General features: G+C 32.2%; 1 protein-coding gene across 1 annotated transcript in view; it reads left to right on the top strand.

Moving 5' to 3' along the window:
- LOC149904852 (cardioacceleratory peptide receptor-like) overlaps positions 1–16,455 on the top strand; it is a 64,428-nt gene extending 47,973 nt beyond the window's left edge. Inside the window, exons 7-11 of the mRNA XM_090107583.1 lie at positions 718–900; positions 3,799–3,894; positions 11,890–12,070; positions 13,589–13,715; positions 16,141–16,455. Of these exons, the coding sequence (XP_089963709.1) occupies positions 718–900; positions 3,799–3,894; positions 11,890–12,070; positions 13,589–13,715; positions 16,141–16,281 (728 nt within the window). The 3' untranslated portion in view covers positions 16,282–16,455. The remainder of the gene's footprint in view (positions 1–717; positions 901–3,798; positions 3,895–11,889; positions 12,071–13,588; positions 13,716–16,140) is intronic.
- Positions 16,456–18,573: the final 2,118 nt, after the last annotated feature.

Raw genomic sequence — 18,573 nt, 5'->3', positions numbered from 1 at the left:
GCTGACGTATAATACACCATGTTGTAACCAGCTGACTATTTTTTTTCGTTGAGATATTGGGTTAGCTACAATTTGACAAATTTTTAGCTGAGAGGAAATGAATGAATGAATGTATTTTTTTTCCTATGTGCGTGGGAGGCTACAACCGCTCACCCCCCCAACCGAGCGCCAGCTGACGTTCACGAGGCTTTATAATACTATACTCTCATGCGTCTGACGAATTATCTCTTGAGAGGAAATAGTTAACCAAATTTGCACCTGGCTCCCTAACCAGATGTTTTGCGCGAAGTGACAGTAGTACCCACCTCAACGCTTCGCTTATGAGGCGTGCAATATCAATGTTCTTGTTAAATGATTGATAAGTTGATAACCATATTATCTAAGTGATGTAATTACTACAGTTTTTAACTAAGGACGTTGGTCACAAGTATTTTTAACTTTTAAATTAATGACGATAAATAATTAACATGCAAGCAGGTTGTTATAATATACACATACAGGCATAATTTTTATTACTTGTAACGCCCTAAAGGTCAGTAGCAGTCGCGGTTCGCTACGCCGCGGCCGGCCGCGACGTACGAACCTAGCGAACATAGCGTTTCACCTCAAACTCTCAATTTCTGACGACATTACATTGCTGACACCGTATCTTACATTTTAGATATTATTTTCTAATAAGATTCTGTCGTTCACACTAATACTACCAGCTCTCCACAGGCACTCCACAATGCTGGTCAAGTATAAGCCAAACCCAATGGCGGATCTGGATGACGAGCGTGTTCCTCTCTCTATTCGTGGCGCCCGCGCTGATCATATCGGCGTGTTATGGTGTGATCGTGGTCACCATTCGTCAGAAGAGTAGACGGGTTCTGGGCAAGCGGACCGCGGCTACAAGGCAATGTGAGTGTTTATTTGTATATTATTTTTCACACTTGTTGTTAGGTTTTCAAAATTTATGTGATTGTGCTGCACGGGCAGAGGCATGTCCTTAGATATCTGCATAGACAGCTGTCTTATTGTTAAGAGTGATATCTTTCGGGCAACCCACTGCATTTAGTACCTAATAACATGAAGGATGAAGAAATTTTAGAAGTATTTGTTAGTTTTTGTATTTATCAGTGTGACGATTTGAACTTCGGTAAGTTTTTCGGTTTTCAGTCAGCCTGTCCCAAAGTACTTTATTAAACAGTCCCAGCAAAAATTCAAGCCCGTTGAGTTTTGTTACAGACTAACGCGTAGCAATTGATTTTCTTTTGTATAGACACATCGGTGAATAGTAGCCATTCAATCTTTTGTACCTACAAACAGAAATACCATTGAAAATATAAGCTCTTATATTACTTTTCTCGTATCAGGCCAATCTTTTGTCAACATTTCTCAAACCATTGGCAGATATTACACACATAAATTATGTACAATTGCCATCAAAAGCCGGATAACAATACTTGTATATCATACAACATGAAAGTACAGTCGTACGCATTTATATTCAACTAGCTTTCCGCCGGCGGCTCCGCCCGCGGTTTCAAAGAAAAACTCGCATAGTTCCCGTTCCCGTGGAATTTTCGGGATAAAACCTATCCTATATTACTCGTGGATAATGTAGCTTTCGAATGGTGAAAGAATTTTAAAAATCGGTCCAGTAGTTTATGAGCCTATTCATTACAATCAAACAAACAAAGTTTTCCTCTTTATAATATTAGTGTAGACTAATGGTGTCTTGTAAGAAAAACTTTGTCACTTGATCTTTTGTCGGTAAATTTGGGGACGTCTGCTAAATTAACGGTAATGTAAGACGTTGACAAACTATTCAATGAATGGAACAAATCTAGTGAATGGATCTTTTGGTAATAAGATTAGTTGTGGATTTATTTTATGGGCCGCATTAAATGGTTTGTTTTATGGTATTTGAATTTATTGGAACAGAATAAGAATGGATAGGCATAATATTATTTTGCGAGATTTAAATGACACATTTGGTTGTTTTTTAGCCGTATCTTTAAATGATGACTCATTCTTTTTTTGATTGCAATCTTTAACACCTATATGTATATTGAAGGATTAACCCATTGAGCCCCAAGCAGCCCAATCGGTCCCAGACAAAATAGATTTTATATTGTGTCTGTGGTTCCGGGGCCTGAGTTAGTATTACCCTGCCGAGATTATGCAGCTGCTACGTTTATTTATTTTTGTGATTATTGCACGAATTGCTTCAAAATTAACGAATGAAATAAAATTGTGAATCCCTAAACATAATCATTAAAATAGAAAATGCTTTTTAATAACTATTAACTACTGTAAACTACCTGTCATAGGTCATAATCATTAAAAAAATGACGCAAATACGTTAACAAGAGCATTTTCTTCCTTATTCTTATGGTACTTCTGCCGTAGGAAGAATTTCCCTATAACTGTAACCAACTGCAACGTAGGATAAGCATTACTATAGTAGAGCCAACATTTGACAGTTAAACAAAATTATTAGGCAACATTTGACAGTTCAACAAAATTCAACAACGTAACCTAGTAACGACGACATAGAATAACATGATATTTCGTTTGTTAGAACTGCAAATTTGCATATACAATATTTGAATTGTCACAAAACATAATTATTCCATTCAAGATTATTTCACCGGTGTTTATTTAATGTAATATACGGTGTTTATTTGTTCAAACAGTGTCATGTTACGTATAATTGGGAATACTGCCTCGACTCACATGACGGATTTAAATCATATTATACAGTAATTGAATCAAAAAGCTCGATGTAAGAGGCTAATTTGATTAGGGAGATTTTTGTTAAATATATTTTCGTGTACATTTTTATTAATAACTAGCGGTCCGCCCCGGCTTCGCCCGTGGTACATGTTTACGTTTTCTCTACATAAGAACCATCCTCGTACTTCAAGGAATATAATAAAAAAAGAATTATCGAAATCGGTTCAGCCGTTCTCGAGTTATGCGCTTACCAACACATTTTGCGATTCATTTTTATATATAAGACTAGCGGTCCGCCCCGGCTTCGCCCGTGGTACATATTTACGTTTTCTCTACATAAAAACCATCCTCGTACTTCAAGGAATATAATAAAAAAATAATTATCGAAATCGGTTCAGCCGTTCTCGAGTTATGCGCTTACCAACACATTTTGCGATTCATTTTTATATATAAGATAAGAAGAAGAAGAAGAAGAAGAAGAAGAAGATGTAAATGCGAAAGAAACGTACGTTACGATCGAACATTTACACTGAACCGATTTTGATGAAATTTAGAACGGAGATAAACTGAACTATGGGGACTGTAATATGCCTTTTTTGGCAAAAAAATAAAAGCAAAACGAATAATATGAGTAAGACTTAGATTTTTAGGGTTTGCTTAAAGTTCAAACTACAACAAAATTTCCACATAGTTTTAAAAACACATTATAATATTATGTATTATGAAATAATTTCTTCCATATTTCTTTTGAACTAAAACCTTCACATTTCCCTTTTCAATTTTTTCTTTATTGTTCACTAGTCACCATTATTTTCTTCGTTAATTACTTTTTCTTTCTTTATAAGGTTTTACATTCATGTCATAATTATTCGTCCAAAATATTTTGGTAGTTTTAATTAAAAGCAGAGGTGTTTTTAATTTTTTGCACAACAAAATCATTGTACTTCGAGTTCCAGATTAAAAATAGACCATAGATAATGCAATTATAGGTATTGACAATAATAGTTACTTATTTTTAGTATTTAACTTATATTGTATACTTCAATACCAAGTATTATACATCTATTTTCATTTTAGATAGTGATGATCTGGACAGCCGACGCGCGAGCAGCCGCGGCATCATACCCAAAGCAAAAATCAAAACCGTCAAAATGACGTTTGTTATCGTTTTTGGTAAGTTTAGCATGTAAATAATTCTTATAACTAACAATAACATCAATTTCTATGTTTACTTTATAACCTAGATAAATTAAACATGATAATATTGATCGAATTTTTAAGAACATTTTACATGTAAATATATATATAATGTTCATAATTACGCATCCCCAAACATTTATGATACTTTAGCAGTGTGTTTTACTAATTTGTTGTAAATTTCAGCACAATAATCAATCATAGATATTGTATAAACTTTGTTGTGAATACACTAGGTGTAAGTAGTAAGTAGTTGTAATAAAAATTACAGTAAAGATTAACTGTCTGAAAAAAAATGGAATTTGCAATATCATAATACATTAGGTATATCTAATTCAAATTTCAACGCGCGTTTCGTACATAATATTGCGAGAGACGCGTATAACGAAAGGAAAAAAATAGGAACCAATTGTCGTCTAGACTGAATGAGATTACTAGGATCATCGACGGTTTCCCCTGTAACTGTTGATAGAATTTGGGGACGAACTGTGTGAGATAGGATTATAGCGTACGATGAAACTTTGCTTAGAATCACGTATGAGACTTCTCAAGTACTATGTTGTGGCGTATGTCTAAGCTTTTAGGACTTTTAGGATGTTGTATTGTCTGATTAATGGGTCTCTATTGATTTCTCTTGACCACAATAACATTAATTTTTATGTAAAGTTTATTTTTTGTGATTTATAATAATAATTTCTTCAAAGGATACCTATACATTAAGAAAGTTTTTAGCCTGTCTTGTAGAACGATTAATGCTTCGAGCTGTCTTATGTGGGCCACGTTATCTAGTTACTCATATAGAATACGTAATAGCCTACATAATATATGCCTACATATAATTTCCATACTAAATTTAAATAAAATTGGCTAAAAATAATCAAATAAAGCAGTATCTTTAGTTTACACCCGCATCTGACTTTCGTTTCGTCATATTAGAACAAATCATTTATTTATTATGTACTAGCTTTCCACCCGCAGCTTCGCCCGCGCAGTCAAAGAAAAACCCGCATAGTTCCCGTTCCCGTGGGATTTCCGGGATAAAACCTATCCTATTTCCCGAGATAAAAAGTAGCCTATGTCCTTACTCGGATATCAAAATATCTCTATACCAAATTTCATGCAAATTGGTTCAGTAGTTAAGGCGTGATTGAGTAACAGACAGACAGACAGAGTTACTTTCGCATTTATAATATTAGTATGGATATCAGTGTATATGATATATCTGTTGCGTAATAAGTTAATTTCATTTATGATTAGTTGCCGCTAGAACCTTGACTAGGAAGATATTCCGTGTACGTAATTCGTGACAAGGGATGAGTAGTGCGATAAGTATCTCTGCCCTTAATTTGTGGCCCATTTTCCTTGAGGATAAACTTATTTGAGACAAATTATAGCAAATAAGTAGCTATTTAATGGGAACGTTTAGTCAATATCCTAATAAATACTAATAGACCTATTTGTATGAAAGTAATAATCGTCTCCGTATCTTCTCTAATTGCGTTTGAATAATAAATAATAAGGGTTCGTATTATATTATTGGAAAATTAGTGTCGAAAATAGATCTAATTAATGATAAGAAAGGACTTTTTCATACGTAAAATAAATTATACGTATATTGAGTACGACACTATAGAAGCTAATACAATAGTTTGGAAAATTTATAATTACGTAAAAATGTGTATTTTGTTTTATGAACTGTGGAAACATTCATTTCAATTAATAATTATACATATTCCAAGTATTACCTACATATTTATTATATTACTAGTGGTCCGCCCCGGCTTCGCCCGTGGTACATAATATTTCGCAATAAAAGGTAGCCTATGTCCTTTCTCGGGTATCAAAATATCTCCATACCAAATTTCATGCAAATCGGTTCAGTAGTTTAGGCGTGATTGAGTAACAGACAGACAGACAGAGTTACTTTCGCATTTATAATATTAGTATGGATGTTAAATTGAACTTGAATTATCTTAATATAGTGAACAATAATAATTCAATTTCCTAACCCCTTCATATATTTAAAGTTGGCGTGATTTGTTTCGTGTTGGCTTTTAATTTTCATATCTAAACTTGATTACAGTAGCTTTAAAAATTAATTTTTTGACCTAGTTATTTAAATTGCTTGCTTTTAAAATTAGGGTAATGGATAGCATAATTGTGATAAATATTAAAATACAACTGGCTTTAAGTACTTTTCATAGTACAGACCTTAATTATTGTTTTCTCGTAAGTCGTACTATTAGAAACCTGAAAATTTTGCAATACTCGTGAGTCATGTAATGATAATACACAGAACATATTATAGTGTGATAATTAATTTAAAAATTAAACATATCTAATTCTGTGACTGGTAATTTATTTTAAGATTAGATCACCTAGGTACTCTTCATAAAAGAAAAATGTAAAGTTAATCTATATTAATATGAAGAGTTTGTTTGTTTGAACGCGCTAATCTCGGGAACTACCTACCGATTTGAAAAATCCTTTCGGGGTTAGATAGCCCATATTTTATCGAGGAAGGCTATAGACTGTATTATAATATTATCTCGCTAAGACCAACAGGAGCGGAGCTAGTTTTGTTAGCACAGCTAGTTTTCCATAAGGTGGAAAATTAAAAACAATAAGGTTTCTTTTGGAAATAGCAGCCGACTTCAAGAATATTTGAATTTCGTTCAAAATGTTAGTTAATACAAATATGTTATAATTTCCATACCGTTCACTGTTACCATTTATTTGTAATATTACTTAGCATTTTATCCATAACATAAATAATTTTACAACCTAAGTAGATTTATGATTTTGTGAGTCAATATTTTATACAAATTTTACATCCAAAGTAAAAACGTCACAGCAATATGCGGTTTCAATTCCATCATACTTAGTACATTTTATCAATAGCACTTTTTAATAAAATGCTAGCGAAATTAGTTTGGTCTCGGTAAATCCATGTCTGAAAACTTAGTTGACAAGAAAACAGAATTATGAAAGCGGGAACGTCCAATAACTTACCCGCTTCTCTTTGGCTATTTATTAACTTCATTTTCTTAAAAGATGCTTTGCGGGAATTCACGAAGATATACTTATGTATTAATTTGGGATCCTGAGAGATTGTTTTGTTTGCTGAAATTTTTCTCTTTGTACATAATACGTAGTTTATTAAATCTAATCTAATCTATAATATAAAAATGAATCGCAAAATGTGTTGGTAAGCGCATAACTCGAGAACGGGTGGACCGATTTCGATAATTCTTTTTTTATTATATTCCTTGAAGTACGAGGATGGTTTTTATGTAGAGAAAACGTAAATATGTACCACGGGCGAAGCCGGGGCGGACCGCTAGTATCTAATATATATATTATAAAGGCAAAAGTTTGTAAGGATGTACGGATGTATGGATGTATGGATGTTTGTTACTCTTTCACGTAAAAACTACTGAACCGATTAGAATGAAATTTAGCACACATATAGAGGGTAACTTAGATTAACACATAGGATAGTTTTTATCCCGGAAATCCCACGGGAACGGGAACTATGCGGGTTTTCCTTTGCAAACGCGGGCGAAGCCGCGGGCGGAAATCTAGTTTTAACATAAGTATATTATAAGCTGAAATCCTTTAGTAGGTATTTGAATGGTTTTATTGGGATGGTGACTTTAACTTTTTATGGCTATGTATATGGAAGGGACTGGTGTAAATATTTTTATGAAAATTACAAGTAAGGGTGAAAACAGGTGGTAATTAGTTACCTTAAATGTATATGGGTCATTATACAAAAATGGGGTAACTTTTGAGGATATTTTGTTTACTATATTTTTTATATCAGATTGATACAAATTAGGGTGTATATGATAGCTAATCTAATGAATATATTGTTCCAAATCGGGCCAGCCACTTTTTTAAATAGATTGTGAGATATTTTAAATTTTCTGGATTTGGCCTCCAGGGGACTGACGAGGCTAACATGGTACTGATAAAAAACTATAACTTGTAATATTCTTAAAGAAATTCAATGAAAATTACTACAAATCTCTCAGTTTTAATAATGGCACATGTCTTTTACGTACTTAACATGTTTAAAAATGATAATTAATAATATGTGATACTGGGAAAAACAATGTCTCAATTTTTAAAACAGCCTTCTGACATTTAACGCAACGTGAATATTCTTACTCTCTTACTTAACTTTTACTACTTTGAATTAGTTTTACTTGATATTTTAAGTAATTCACAAACAATAGAAACAAAAAAACGGCCAAGTGCGAGTTGGACTCCTAACAAACCTATTGTTTATTATGTTTGTAACTTAAAATTTACACTTTTAGCAATTTTTCCTTTATCTGTGTTATAAGACGTTGCTATTTACCGAGTAGAAGTAAACTATAGTAGACTGTATACACGGCAAGCATCCTGTGTGTTTTTTTATTCCCTTGCGAATATTGAATTTTGTGGAAATTTGCAGTATTAACGGATGTAGGTATCTTTTGATTGCGTTGCGTTATAAGTTTGATTTTTTTACAGCCCCAAGGGTTCTTAATCTTGAGTATCCAATATAAATTTCAGATTGATACCTCCACGCGTTCCAAAAAAACGTCTTAACAGACAAACGGACAACAAAGTGATCCTATAAGGGTTCTGTTTTTTTCCTTTTGAGGTTCGGAGCCCTAAAAATCTACCAATATTTATGTTAAAAGTACTAATTATTATAAAATTAAAAACCAAAGGCTCGAATGAAAGTCTCATCTGAGTTTTCATAAGAGCCCCTTGACATTTTTATAATGTTATTAAGTATATTAATTAACTTTTATGTTATTTTGAGGTAATTTTACTTCACAGTATTATACGTATACGTATTTATCTGATAAATATAAAAAGCTATGCCCTGAAAGCATCAAAATCAATAGTTAAAAGAAAATAAGATCTTTTTAATAAAATTATTAGTAGTTTGTTTCAATAGCTCTTTTCTTTGCTACTCTTTTTTAAATGTTTCTTCCCTAGTCAAATTCAGTTTCTTTTAGCGTGGCGCATGATGTTTTTAACTGAAATATAATATAGAAATGCTTATACCAATAGCAATCAAGACAAAAGTTCTCAAAAATGATAGAGTCATCAGTACTATGGGGCCCCGTCAGTCCTCTGGCGCGATATCTGACAAAGGACTGATGCCAGCGGATTGATGAAAAGGGACTTAATATGAGGTTATAATCACAAATTAGGTTTTTTTGCCTAATTTCTAATATCAACAAACTATATTTTTACAAATCACAGTTAACCATTTATAAATGAAAATAAAAATCGGATTAACAATAAAATAACGACTCACCATAGGACTGAAATGTTGACTGGCGCAGCAAGATTTTAGAGGACAAACACAACCCTAGCGCTGGTACAGTTATGACGGCCGTCAAAATATGCGGTGCACAAGTAACTTCATTACCAACATTAATACTTAGACAGGGATTTGACCTCGACTTGGTGATATTTAGCGAGAATTTCGAATTTAAAAAACACACAACGGACTGACTAGTGAAAACGATGACAAAGTTTAATTTTATTTTTTAAATAAAATGGAAAACATTGCGTTATGAAAGTTGTAGTATATAATACTATGTACATCAAAGATTGTAGTGAATTAGTAAGTTTTCTTAAATCGATGATAATGTTTAAACGATAGTCACTTGATTGTTGGTTTTCGGAGTTGTGACATGCCAAAGTACTGACGTTTGAGGTATTAATTTATTATTTTTATTCATTTGTATTTTAAATAAAGAAGTGAAATTGAGTGACCAAATAAAGGACGCTTCATTGTTTTAAAATAGATTGTTATTTGAATAAAATATAATAAGAATTTGTTTAAATTGGCTGATGACATCGAGTTACCCCATTTTTGTATAATCACCCATATATAGGTAGAAAAATATATGATAAGGCTTGTCATATCGAACAGGAAGAAAATATTTAAAAAAGCGTCTAAAGCAAATCACATGCTACGTAGCATACGACTGACCAGTTGGCTTGGTTGGTAGTGGTCCTGCCTTCCAAGCGAGAGGTCGTGGGTTCGATTCCCACCCGGGACAAATATTCATGTGACGAACATAGATGTTTGCTCTGTGTCTGGGTGTTAATTATCTATATGAGTATTTATTTTAAATTATATATGTACGTATATCAGCCATGCTTAGTATCATCATCATCGTGTCGTGTGTGAAAATTGTCCTGAAATATTTATTTATTTATCATATTGCGGGCTACTAACAAAAATGTTATAGCCTACTTTGAAAAGAAATACATCTACTATAAAAATAATAAATATGAAAAGTAAATGCTCTTCAGCGATAAAGCCTTTTACGATCGCGTCCATTATGTCTAAGTGGACAAAATTGTTATTCTTATAGCTTTAGCATGAAAAACCCCAATTAATTGACGCATAAAAACTAATATTTGTGAGCTTTTTAACAATTCGCTAATATTTTATGCACATTCTTTGTTTTAGTTGGTAGTTTGCTGATTTTGTGTTGTATAAAATAAATATGGCCAGTATTTAAAAATACATACCTACTTCGTTGACATAGCTATAGTCGAGCCAATTTAATAGGCAACATTTGACGTCTATCAATTTTATCTTCATAGGGTGGTAACCTGCTTAAAAACATCGATTAAAGTGAATTAATCGATACGGACTTGAAACATTTGTCAATCGAACTTGAAACACATGTCAATAATTTATGATGATTTTTATTCCCAAGTAATCAATGCATTCGATTCTAGATGTCAGATTTCGATTTTTAGAGTAACGTCTCTGGTATTTAAAAAGAAAAAAGGTTTATTGACACAAAATTGCAGCGACGTCAGTTCTTTAAATCAGAAATTGTTTATTATGTTTAGAATGGTTTATCAGTAAAATCAAATCCTAAAATTACTTGTATCGGTCATTATTATTATAAATATGTAATCGTAATTGAAAAAAAGTTAAGCAAATGTGCAGTTCTAACAAAACGAAATATCATGTTATTCTATGTCGTCGTTACTAGGTTACGTTGTTGAATTTTGTTGAACTGTCAAATGTTGCCTATTAAAATGGCTCTACTATAGGGTTCCATCTAAACTCGTTCAAAACTTACTATAATTATATGTAAGAAGGCTTCATGTAACTTAATGAAAATAAAATTAAAGGCTTGACTGTAGGTAGGTACTTACTGTAACGAAATTTTATCAAAACGGCACCTACAGTTTAAACATACTCACAATAGAATTTAGCGTGGTTAAACTGCTAAATATCCGAAAAGTTTTCGTCCACAAAACTACATAATGCTCTAAAAACTTACTGATACCTTTACGTTATAGTGCGTCGTCACGTGCCCCCACATAGCAGCTGCAGCGGTGTGAAGGAATCTTATAAATTTACAATTCGAATCGTGACTCGACTTTTCATCTAACCCCTATGCTCATATATTTCTTTTAAACGTGTTGAGTGACTTTATTTATTTAGGGCTGTATAAAGATTGGGCGGCTGTCGAATTTACTCCTGTGAATTATTGCTATGAGATAGCATGAAATTGCTATAATCAATTATTGTAGTGACTAATAAAATAAATGTAAAAATTTAGGGGTTTTAACGCAATAAAAATAATAGTACCTTCTGCGTAATACACTTTATATGCTAAGTTATAAGAACAAACACCTTATATGTTGAATCATGAATGTAAGGTCATATTAAACCTTGTCCATGTGTGTCTTCAATGGTTATCTTATACAGGTATGGATTGAATATTAAACATTTTAAGTTTTATTCGACTGCAAAAAAGGTGCAAATACGTGCAATCTATATCTATTTAAAATAAAAAATGTACTTCACAGAAAATTGGTAGATTAGATTAGATTAGATTGAGAGATTGGTACCATTTTACGTTTTTTTTTTATGTAAATTTTTATTCCTAGTTCTATATTTGTAAAATGTATACTTATCAACAGTGTTCGTCCTCTGCTGGTCGCCATACATGATCTTCGACCTGCTACAAGTGTATGGCTACGTTCCGGACACACAAGCAAACATCGCCATCGCCTCACTGATACAAAGCCTGGCGCCTCTCAACTCAGCAGCCAACCCTGTTATATATTTCATCTTCTCTAATAGAATATTTATTAGTTTGAGGTAAGATCACTAATTATGGTTTGATTTTAAAATTTATGTGTTTTTGTGTTGTCAAAACCTTTAACTTTAGAAAAAGCAAATAAGTATTGTATTTGTGTTATGTTTTGAATGTTGTGATGCAAATAATCATATCACAGCTTTTATCAATTAAAACCTAAAATATGCTTATTTAACCAAATAAGTTAAGCTCTCTTTCAATTTTAAAACAAGCGTGTTTAAATCTTTAAATTTTGTACTCTGAACATTGTTATCTACAATTAAAGTAATCTTTAAAAATCGATCCAATATTTGTCCAGTGAATGTATGCAATGCATACTGCAGTGCAAAGTTGCAATTTTATAAAGTAGTCATATTCCTATGAAATGTCTTCATACAAACTTAAAAATATAAAAGAAACCATAGTTTAATGATCAGATACAGGCCAATGAATCGAAATGTCAAATCGAAGTCAGACTGACAATTTATAACATAAATTGTTATTGCAATATTAAATTTGATTTCGGTTGTTAATCGTCGTTTTATGATACTTCTTATTATTAGTATCGATTGTAAGATACTGAGGTAAAATTATCTATTACATAGAGTGAATAAGTATTTTAATCATAATTGATAGATTACAAATAGCATTACAAAATAATGAGTTTCAGCCTTCACTAAATGCCCAAAGTTAACATCGATTTGGTAGCCCTATGAAAAGCTTTCAAACAATTAATTATGATGTATTGTGTATGCTAATTAAGGTTGCAACGTGTTAAAATTGTCTTTAATAAGCGCATTTGATTTTAAATAAACGTTTACAAATATTATTAAAAACGGCAACAATATAATATCTTTGAGTCACTAGGTAAATTACTTCTGAATAAAGTTTACCCACAGTTGTTATTGCAAATGATTTATAGCTAATTGTTAACTTGGGAAGGGTTTTATGGTTTCATAAATTTGAGATTAAATTCTATGTCCATAAATATTTTCCGATTAGACGAAGTTTCTCTTCGCCCAATAATAAATTGAATGATCAAAGAGCTTTATAAAATTCCGAATCCAATAAATAATAATGCTTTTGTATTTTTTAATTTAAGATTTGTTTGTATTCATTTAAGTGCTGTTAATATAATTTTTTATTGAAGCGATATTTTTATGTAAAATTTTGGATTGGCCTAATAAATAAAATGGGTTAAGATAATTGAAGAAATTGAAAAAGACATTGTGATTTTTGAATCAGTGTTATTTAAACAAAATATTGTTCATTAGGCTATAAATAAAAGCTTGCTAACGTTAATAAAGAGTTTCGAGTCTAAATTATTTTGAAATTAAGCTTAACTTTGACACAGTAAATAGAATACGCACATTATGTAAAAATAAACGTATTTTAACAGAACTTTTGTTTCAATACTGCGTAGGTAATTATTTTATTAAAAAGTTTTAGTTGCCTTACTATTCGTATTCTATTTACTGTGACTAAGCGTAAATGTATGTGTTACTACAAAACATATAAACGGGTAAGCACTACAAACGCAGAAACATCCCGCCATACAAGTGGCTGTGCTGGCTGCACGCGGACAGCCCGGGCGGCGCCGAGTCGCGCGCGCACACCGAGCTGCTCACCTCCTCGCACCGGCGGACCCGCCACGAGCTCACCGTGCGGGTGAGTGTGTGCGTGTGTGTGTGTGCGTGTGTGTGTGCGTGTGCGTGTGTGTGTGTGTGTGTGGGTGGGTGTGTAACCAGTGGCTGAGCTGGTAACAAGCGTATAGCCCGGGTGGCAAATAAAGGATGATTTACGCTACATCTTGGGACTTGTCCCGTCTGTGCCTCGTCTGTGCCCCGTTCAGGGCTTGATCAAACATTATTGTATAGTTTTGGTATTTGGTAAGTGATTCATGCTTAGCCGTGGCCCGTCCCCGGCATGGTGTAGCGTGAATTGTGCTTATTACTTACAAATTGATGTTAATAACATCAGATTATAAAATATAATATTTGTTACTTTAAAATTTGTCCTGGCCCGAATCCTTTTCTTTAACTTTTCTAGTCCTTTAATTCTTTTGTCAATTATTTATTTATCCCCTTCCCCATCGACGTCAATAACCCATTTGTAGAGGCGTAAGGTCTGCAAACGATTTACTCCTTTGCAACTGTGCATGACAGCGACGATAATAATATCTAGGAATGCAGGAATATTTATGCATGCATTACTAACTGTGCGGCGGAGTGCTGACGATGACATAAAACTATCCAGGCCCCCCTATGCAAGTGGCTTTCTGTTAGCGTAGCGTTCAATAGAATAGACTACGAATGTATGAGATTGACCTATGCTGTAGATAAATGTATGAGATTGACCTATGCTGTAGATAAACGTTATCTACAGCATAGGTCAATCTCATACATTCGTAGTCTATTCTATTGAACGCTACGCTAACAGAAAGCCACTTGCATAGGGGGGCTGGAAAAATAGTACATCCTCCTACTACTTAGCCTGTTAATCTAATCTTTAGCACGTGCGTTAATTGTTTTTATTTCCCATACATTTCCTTCTCGAGTGCTCTATCCAAACAATATGTAAGGAAACCTCCCCATGTCTGACAACAATATCGTCACCGAGGATTATCCCGCAGTCGACCGTAATCTGAATATTTGTTGGAGCGAGCTCATTGCATATTTATGAATCGTTATTTTACAGCCTATTATCTCATTTACGGTATGAAATGTTTATTTAAAGTGACGGGAAGAGGAGGGATTAAATTTAGAGGTTATTGGAAATCAAACATAATTTTATTATTTAGACTTTTTATAAATAATTCATGCATAAATTAATGTTTTGTTAGTACAAATTATTCGTTTTAATTGAAATAAGGAATGTTCAAATGGGTTTACATCAAGAAACTCTACTTTGAAAGACTACAGGTCCGTGTTGAAAAAATTATGGGTCATTTGACCCACCACCTGACCTATCTAGAATGATATAAGAGCATAAAATAATAAGATTCAGCACTATGACGTCACTTGTAAGCTGTCCACCTGAGTGCAGATGAGAATTCGAAGGTTCAGGTAGAGATTTTCTCCCCTTGTCTCCATGATTTTTGTACGGCGTTGCGGAACAATTGATTAAAAGTAGTATAGAAATAGTATGACACAGATGCCGTACAAAATCAAATGACCAAATTTACCCCGGCAACTGTCGAAAAATTAAAATAAATTCCGACTTTGTGGTCCACCGTTTCAAATTTAAATTGAAATATCGTTTGTTATTCATGATTCATCAAATCCAATCATCATTTAAATAAGAATGAAACATTATGTTAAGAAATACGCAAAAACATAAATAATAAAGAACTCGAGATGAAAAGGAAAAAGGAAAAGTTGGAACTAATATTTCAGTACATTTTCGCTATGCAGAACTTATGAGCACCGTCATATTCCTTTACAAACCTTAATAATAAATGGTCTGTCTTCCGCAGCAACAGCGCGTATTAATAAAAAATCCCTTTTCTTTGATAAAAAATCTTCATGTATCTTTGTAGTGACATGTTGTCAACTAGTTTGTGTGGTAGGAAAGTAGGTATGGGTACGCAATTTTCACAGTATATTTCAAACTAGCTGCTCCGCGCGGTTTCAACCCCGTGGCTCCACTCCTGTTGCCCGTAGCGTGATGAAATATATCCTATAACCTTCCTCGATAAATGGGCTATCTAATACCGAAAGAATTTTTCAAATCGGACCAGTATTTCCCGAGATTAGTGCGTTCAAACAAACAAACAAACAAACTCTTCAGCTTTATAATATTAGTATAGATAAGATTTCAAGTATTCTAAGGATTCAAAATTTTCAATGTAGTTATAAAATATTCGACATTTTATTACATTCTTATACTGTTTATACGCAAATCTACTATAAAACCTTGACAACTTTCAAACTCATTGTTCAATTTTTTTAATAAACATTAGTTCCGGAATTACAAATTGTTAAAAATATTTACTTAAAATATTTAATTATACTGAGTAGATTCTGTAATAAAGTAAACGTTAGACACTACACTACACCGTATGCATAATTCATATAATTATTTAATTTTTCAGGTAAAAGACGACAGCATTAAGTACCCAAAGCAGCGCTTACATCAGTGCAATAGTTCCCGTAAAGTTCGGCTCCATTTGCCAGAACAAACCCAAATAAATAATAATTGCCAGCCGCGAAGGCGAGACGACACCTTCTTGTAGATAAATCACAAATTAATAATCCCGCTATATTTTAAAATGACTCGAATTATATACGGACACTTGAATTATGACAAAATTTGTATTTTGCAAAACTTTTTTATTTGCAAAACAGTTACCTAATCCATATTTTATTTGGTCATTTTATTATTTTACTCTTTATGACTAAAGCCAAAGATTTTAATTTTTTAAACTAAGTAATATTTCAGGAAAAAATATACCTATTTTAAAGTTAATCAGTGTTTGATTTAAAACTGCCAATATTAAATCTTTATCATGTCTCTATGTAATTAAATATGTAAAATAATACGTGGTAATGAGATAACACAATTACAAAACTTATTATTAATTAGAAGTATACCCAATGAATAAGTAATCCTTATAAATACCTTGATTTCGATGCATTTAATCTCATTGCCATTATACTTAAGATATCACTGTATCTTAGGGTTAAAATATATTACAGGGATTATTTATATGTATACTAATGGCTATTTTTTCAAAATTTGTCTAAATGTTTTGTACGACGTTACCGATCTCTTGTACTAAAGATAGAATAAGTCGTTGTTAGATTGAATGGTGTTTTTATATTGATATAATAATTATCGGAACTTTTATTACAATTTTTTATGTGGGTCTCTTGTGCTTTTTACATTTTTTTAAGAAAATTTAATATGATCTGATCTCGTGGGCTCAAATCTAACTATAGTATATTTCAAATCGGCATTTCAATAATCATAATATTGATTTCTTAATATAGTATGCTATTAAAATATAAATAATTCATATAATTGCGAAATACTTAAAGTATTGGCAAAATATTGCACAATTAGGTATATCGTAAGGGTTTTATGATTTCAATGTTTATAACAAAAAGGAAAATATATGAAAAAAATTTAAAACAGAAATAACAAGAGGAAGGCTTATTTTATCTACTAAAGTATGATCGAAATTGAGTACTAAAGTATGATCGAAATTGAGATATTTCTAAGCCCAACATATTATACCACGAAGTTACAAAGCATTTACCATTAGTCTATTTAATATAAATTCCAAGCCGATATATGGATCGGCTGCTGGTGCCAAAATGGCCCCGAGTCAAACTCTAAGTCATTTGGTGTAATCGATGTTAATTGAATTTAATGAGTACCTTATGTGTAAATCTATGTTTAGAATAGATAAGGGAAATAAATGTATGAAACGATGTGGTGTGTTTGATTTTAACATTCCTATCCTGATAATAATCAATTAAATTATGTATAATTACCTGATATATACCTATTACCAAGTCCAATGTCTATTACATATAATAAAATCGTAGGAAAGTCAAAACTGTACATTGAATATTTTTTTAAAAGAATACATAATCCATGATCTATAATCGATATAGAAGCCAAAAACATAGTTTTTAGAATTTTTGTCTGTTTGTCTGTTTGTCTGTATGTTTGTCCAGGCTAATCTCGAAAAGTACTGCATAGATTGACTTCAAATTTTGCATGAATATTACTAACAGGTCGGGTGACGCTTTTTTAAACATATTATCATGCTATCACCTCCGGGGGAGGAGCTGTGAACCTTTTTTTTTCTTACGTATTGCGTGTATTACGACAGCGTACAATCTAAAGACTCATGTTTAAATGTTGGTTTCGGGTAAGCCACGCTATTATCTAGCTTTACACAATAAAAACTATGTCATTTACGTAATTTGGGCAGAGAATCAGTTTAATGAATTTATTAGTATACAAATTTGAAACAGCGCCATCTATGAGATTTCGTAAAAATCAAATCAATTTACATGTTAACACTACTGAACACAATGTTAAAAATTAATAATTTAAATATAATTATGTTATTTATTTATTTAACTCTTTAACCCATATCTTCCCTTCCCTATAAGGTGCGCTTATAATTCGTGTGAATATACTACATTTTTAAAAGTGAGGGTAGATGTTTATTATTTTAAGTCAAACTAGACACCATTACAGTTAATCTAATATTGATTGTGTTCATTGGTCACATTTTTAAAAATCTTCGTGTTTTAAAAATTCGATAACGAGGCGGGACTCGAACCAGCATTCTTTAGTGGTCGAATTTTTTCTATTCTTTATAAATTTATTGTTTATGAATTTATATTTATAAACAATAATACAAAAAGGTTAGTTCGTTGATAATTATTATTCCTTCATCATTTACTTGTTGTAAGTAAAAATATACTTTGACTGTTAATACTTTTGTTCAGTATTTACCTGTATGATTATTGCTTGGTAATTAATATATTTTCATGTCGTATACCTA

Source organism: Colias eurytheme, chromosome 11 (genome assembly GCF_061535395.1).
Source record: "Colias eurytheme isolate Ceu_HAF_F1 chromosome 11, ilColEury1 Martin Lab GWU primary, whole genome shotgun sequence".
Classification (NCBI taxonomy): domain Eukaryota; kingdom Metazoa; phylum Arthropoda; class Insecta; order Lepidoptera; family Pieridae; genus Colias; species Colias eurytheme.
This window is presented reverse-complemented; position numbering and strand designations above follow the sequence as displayed.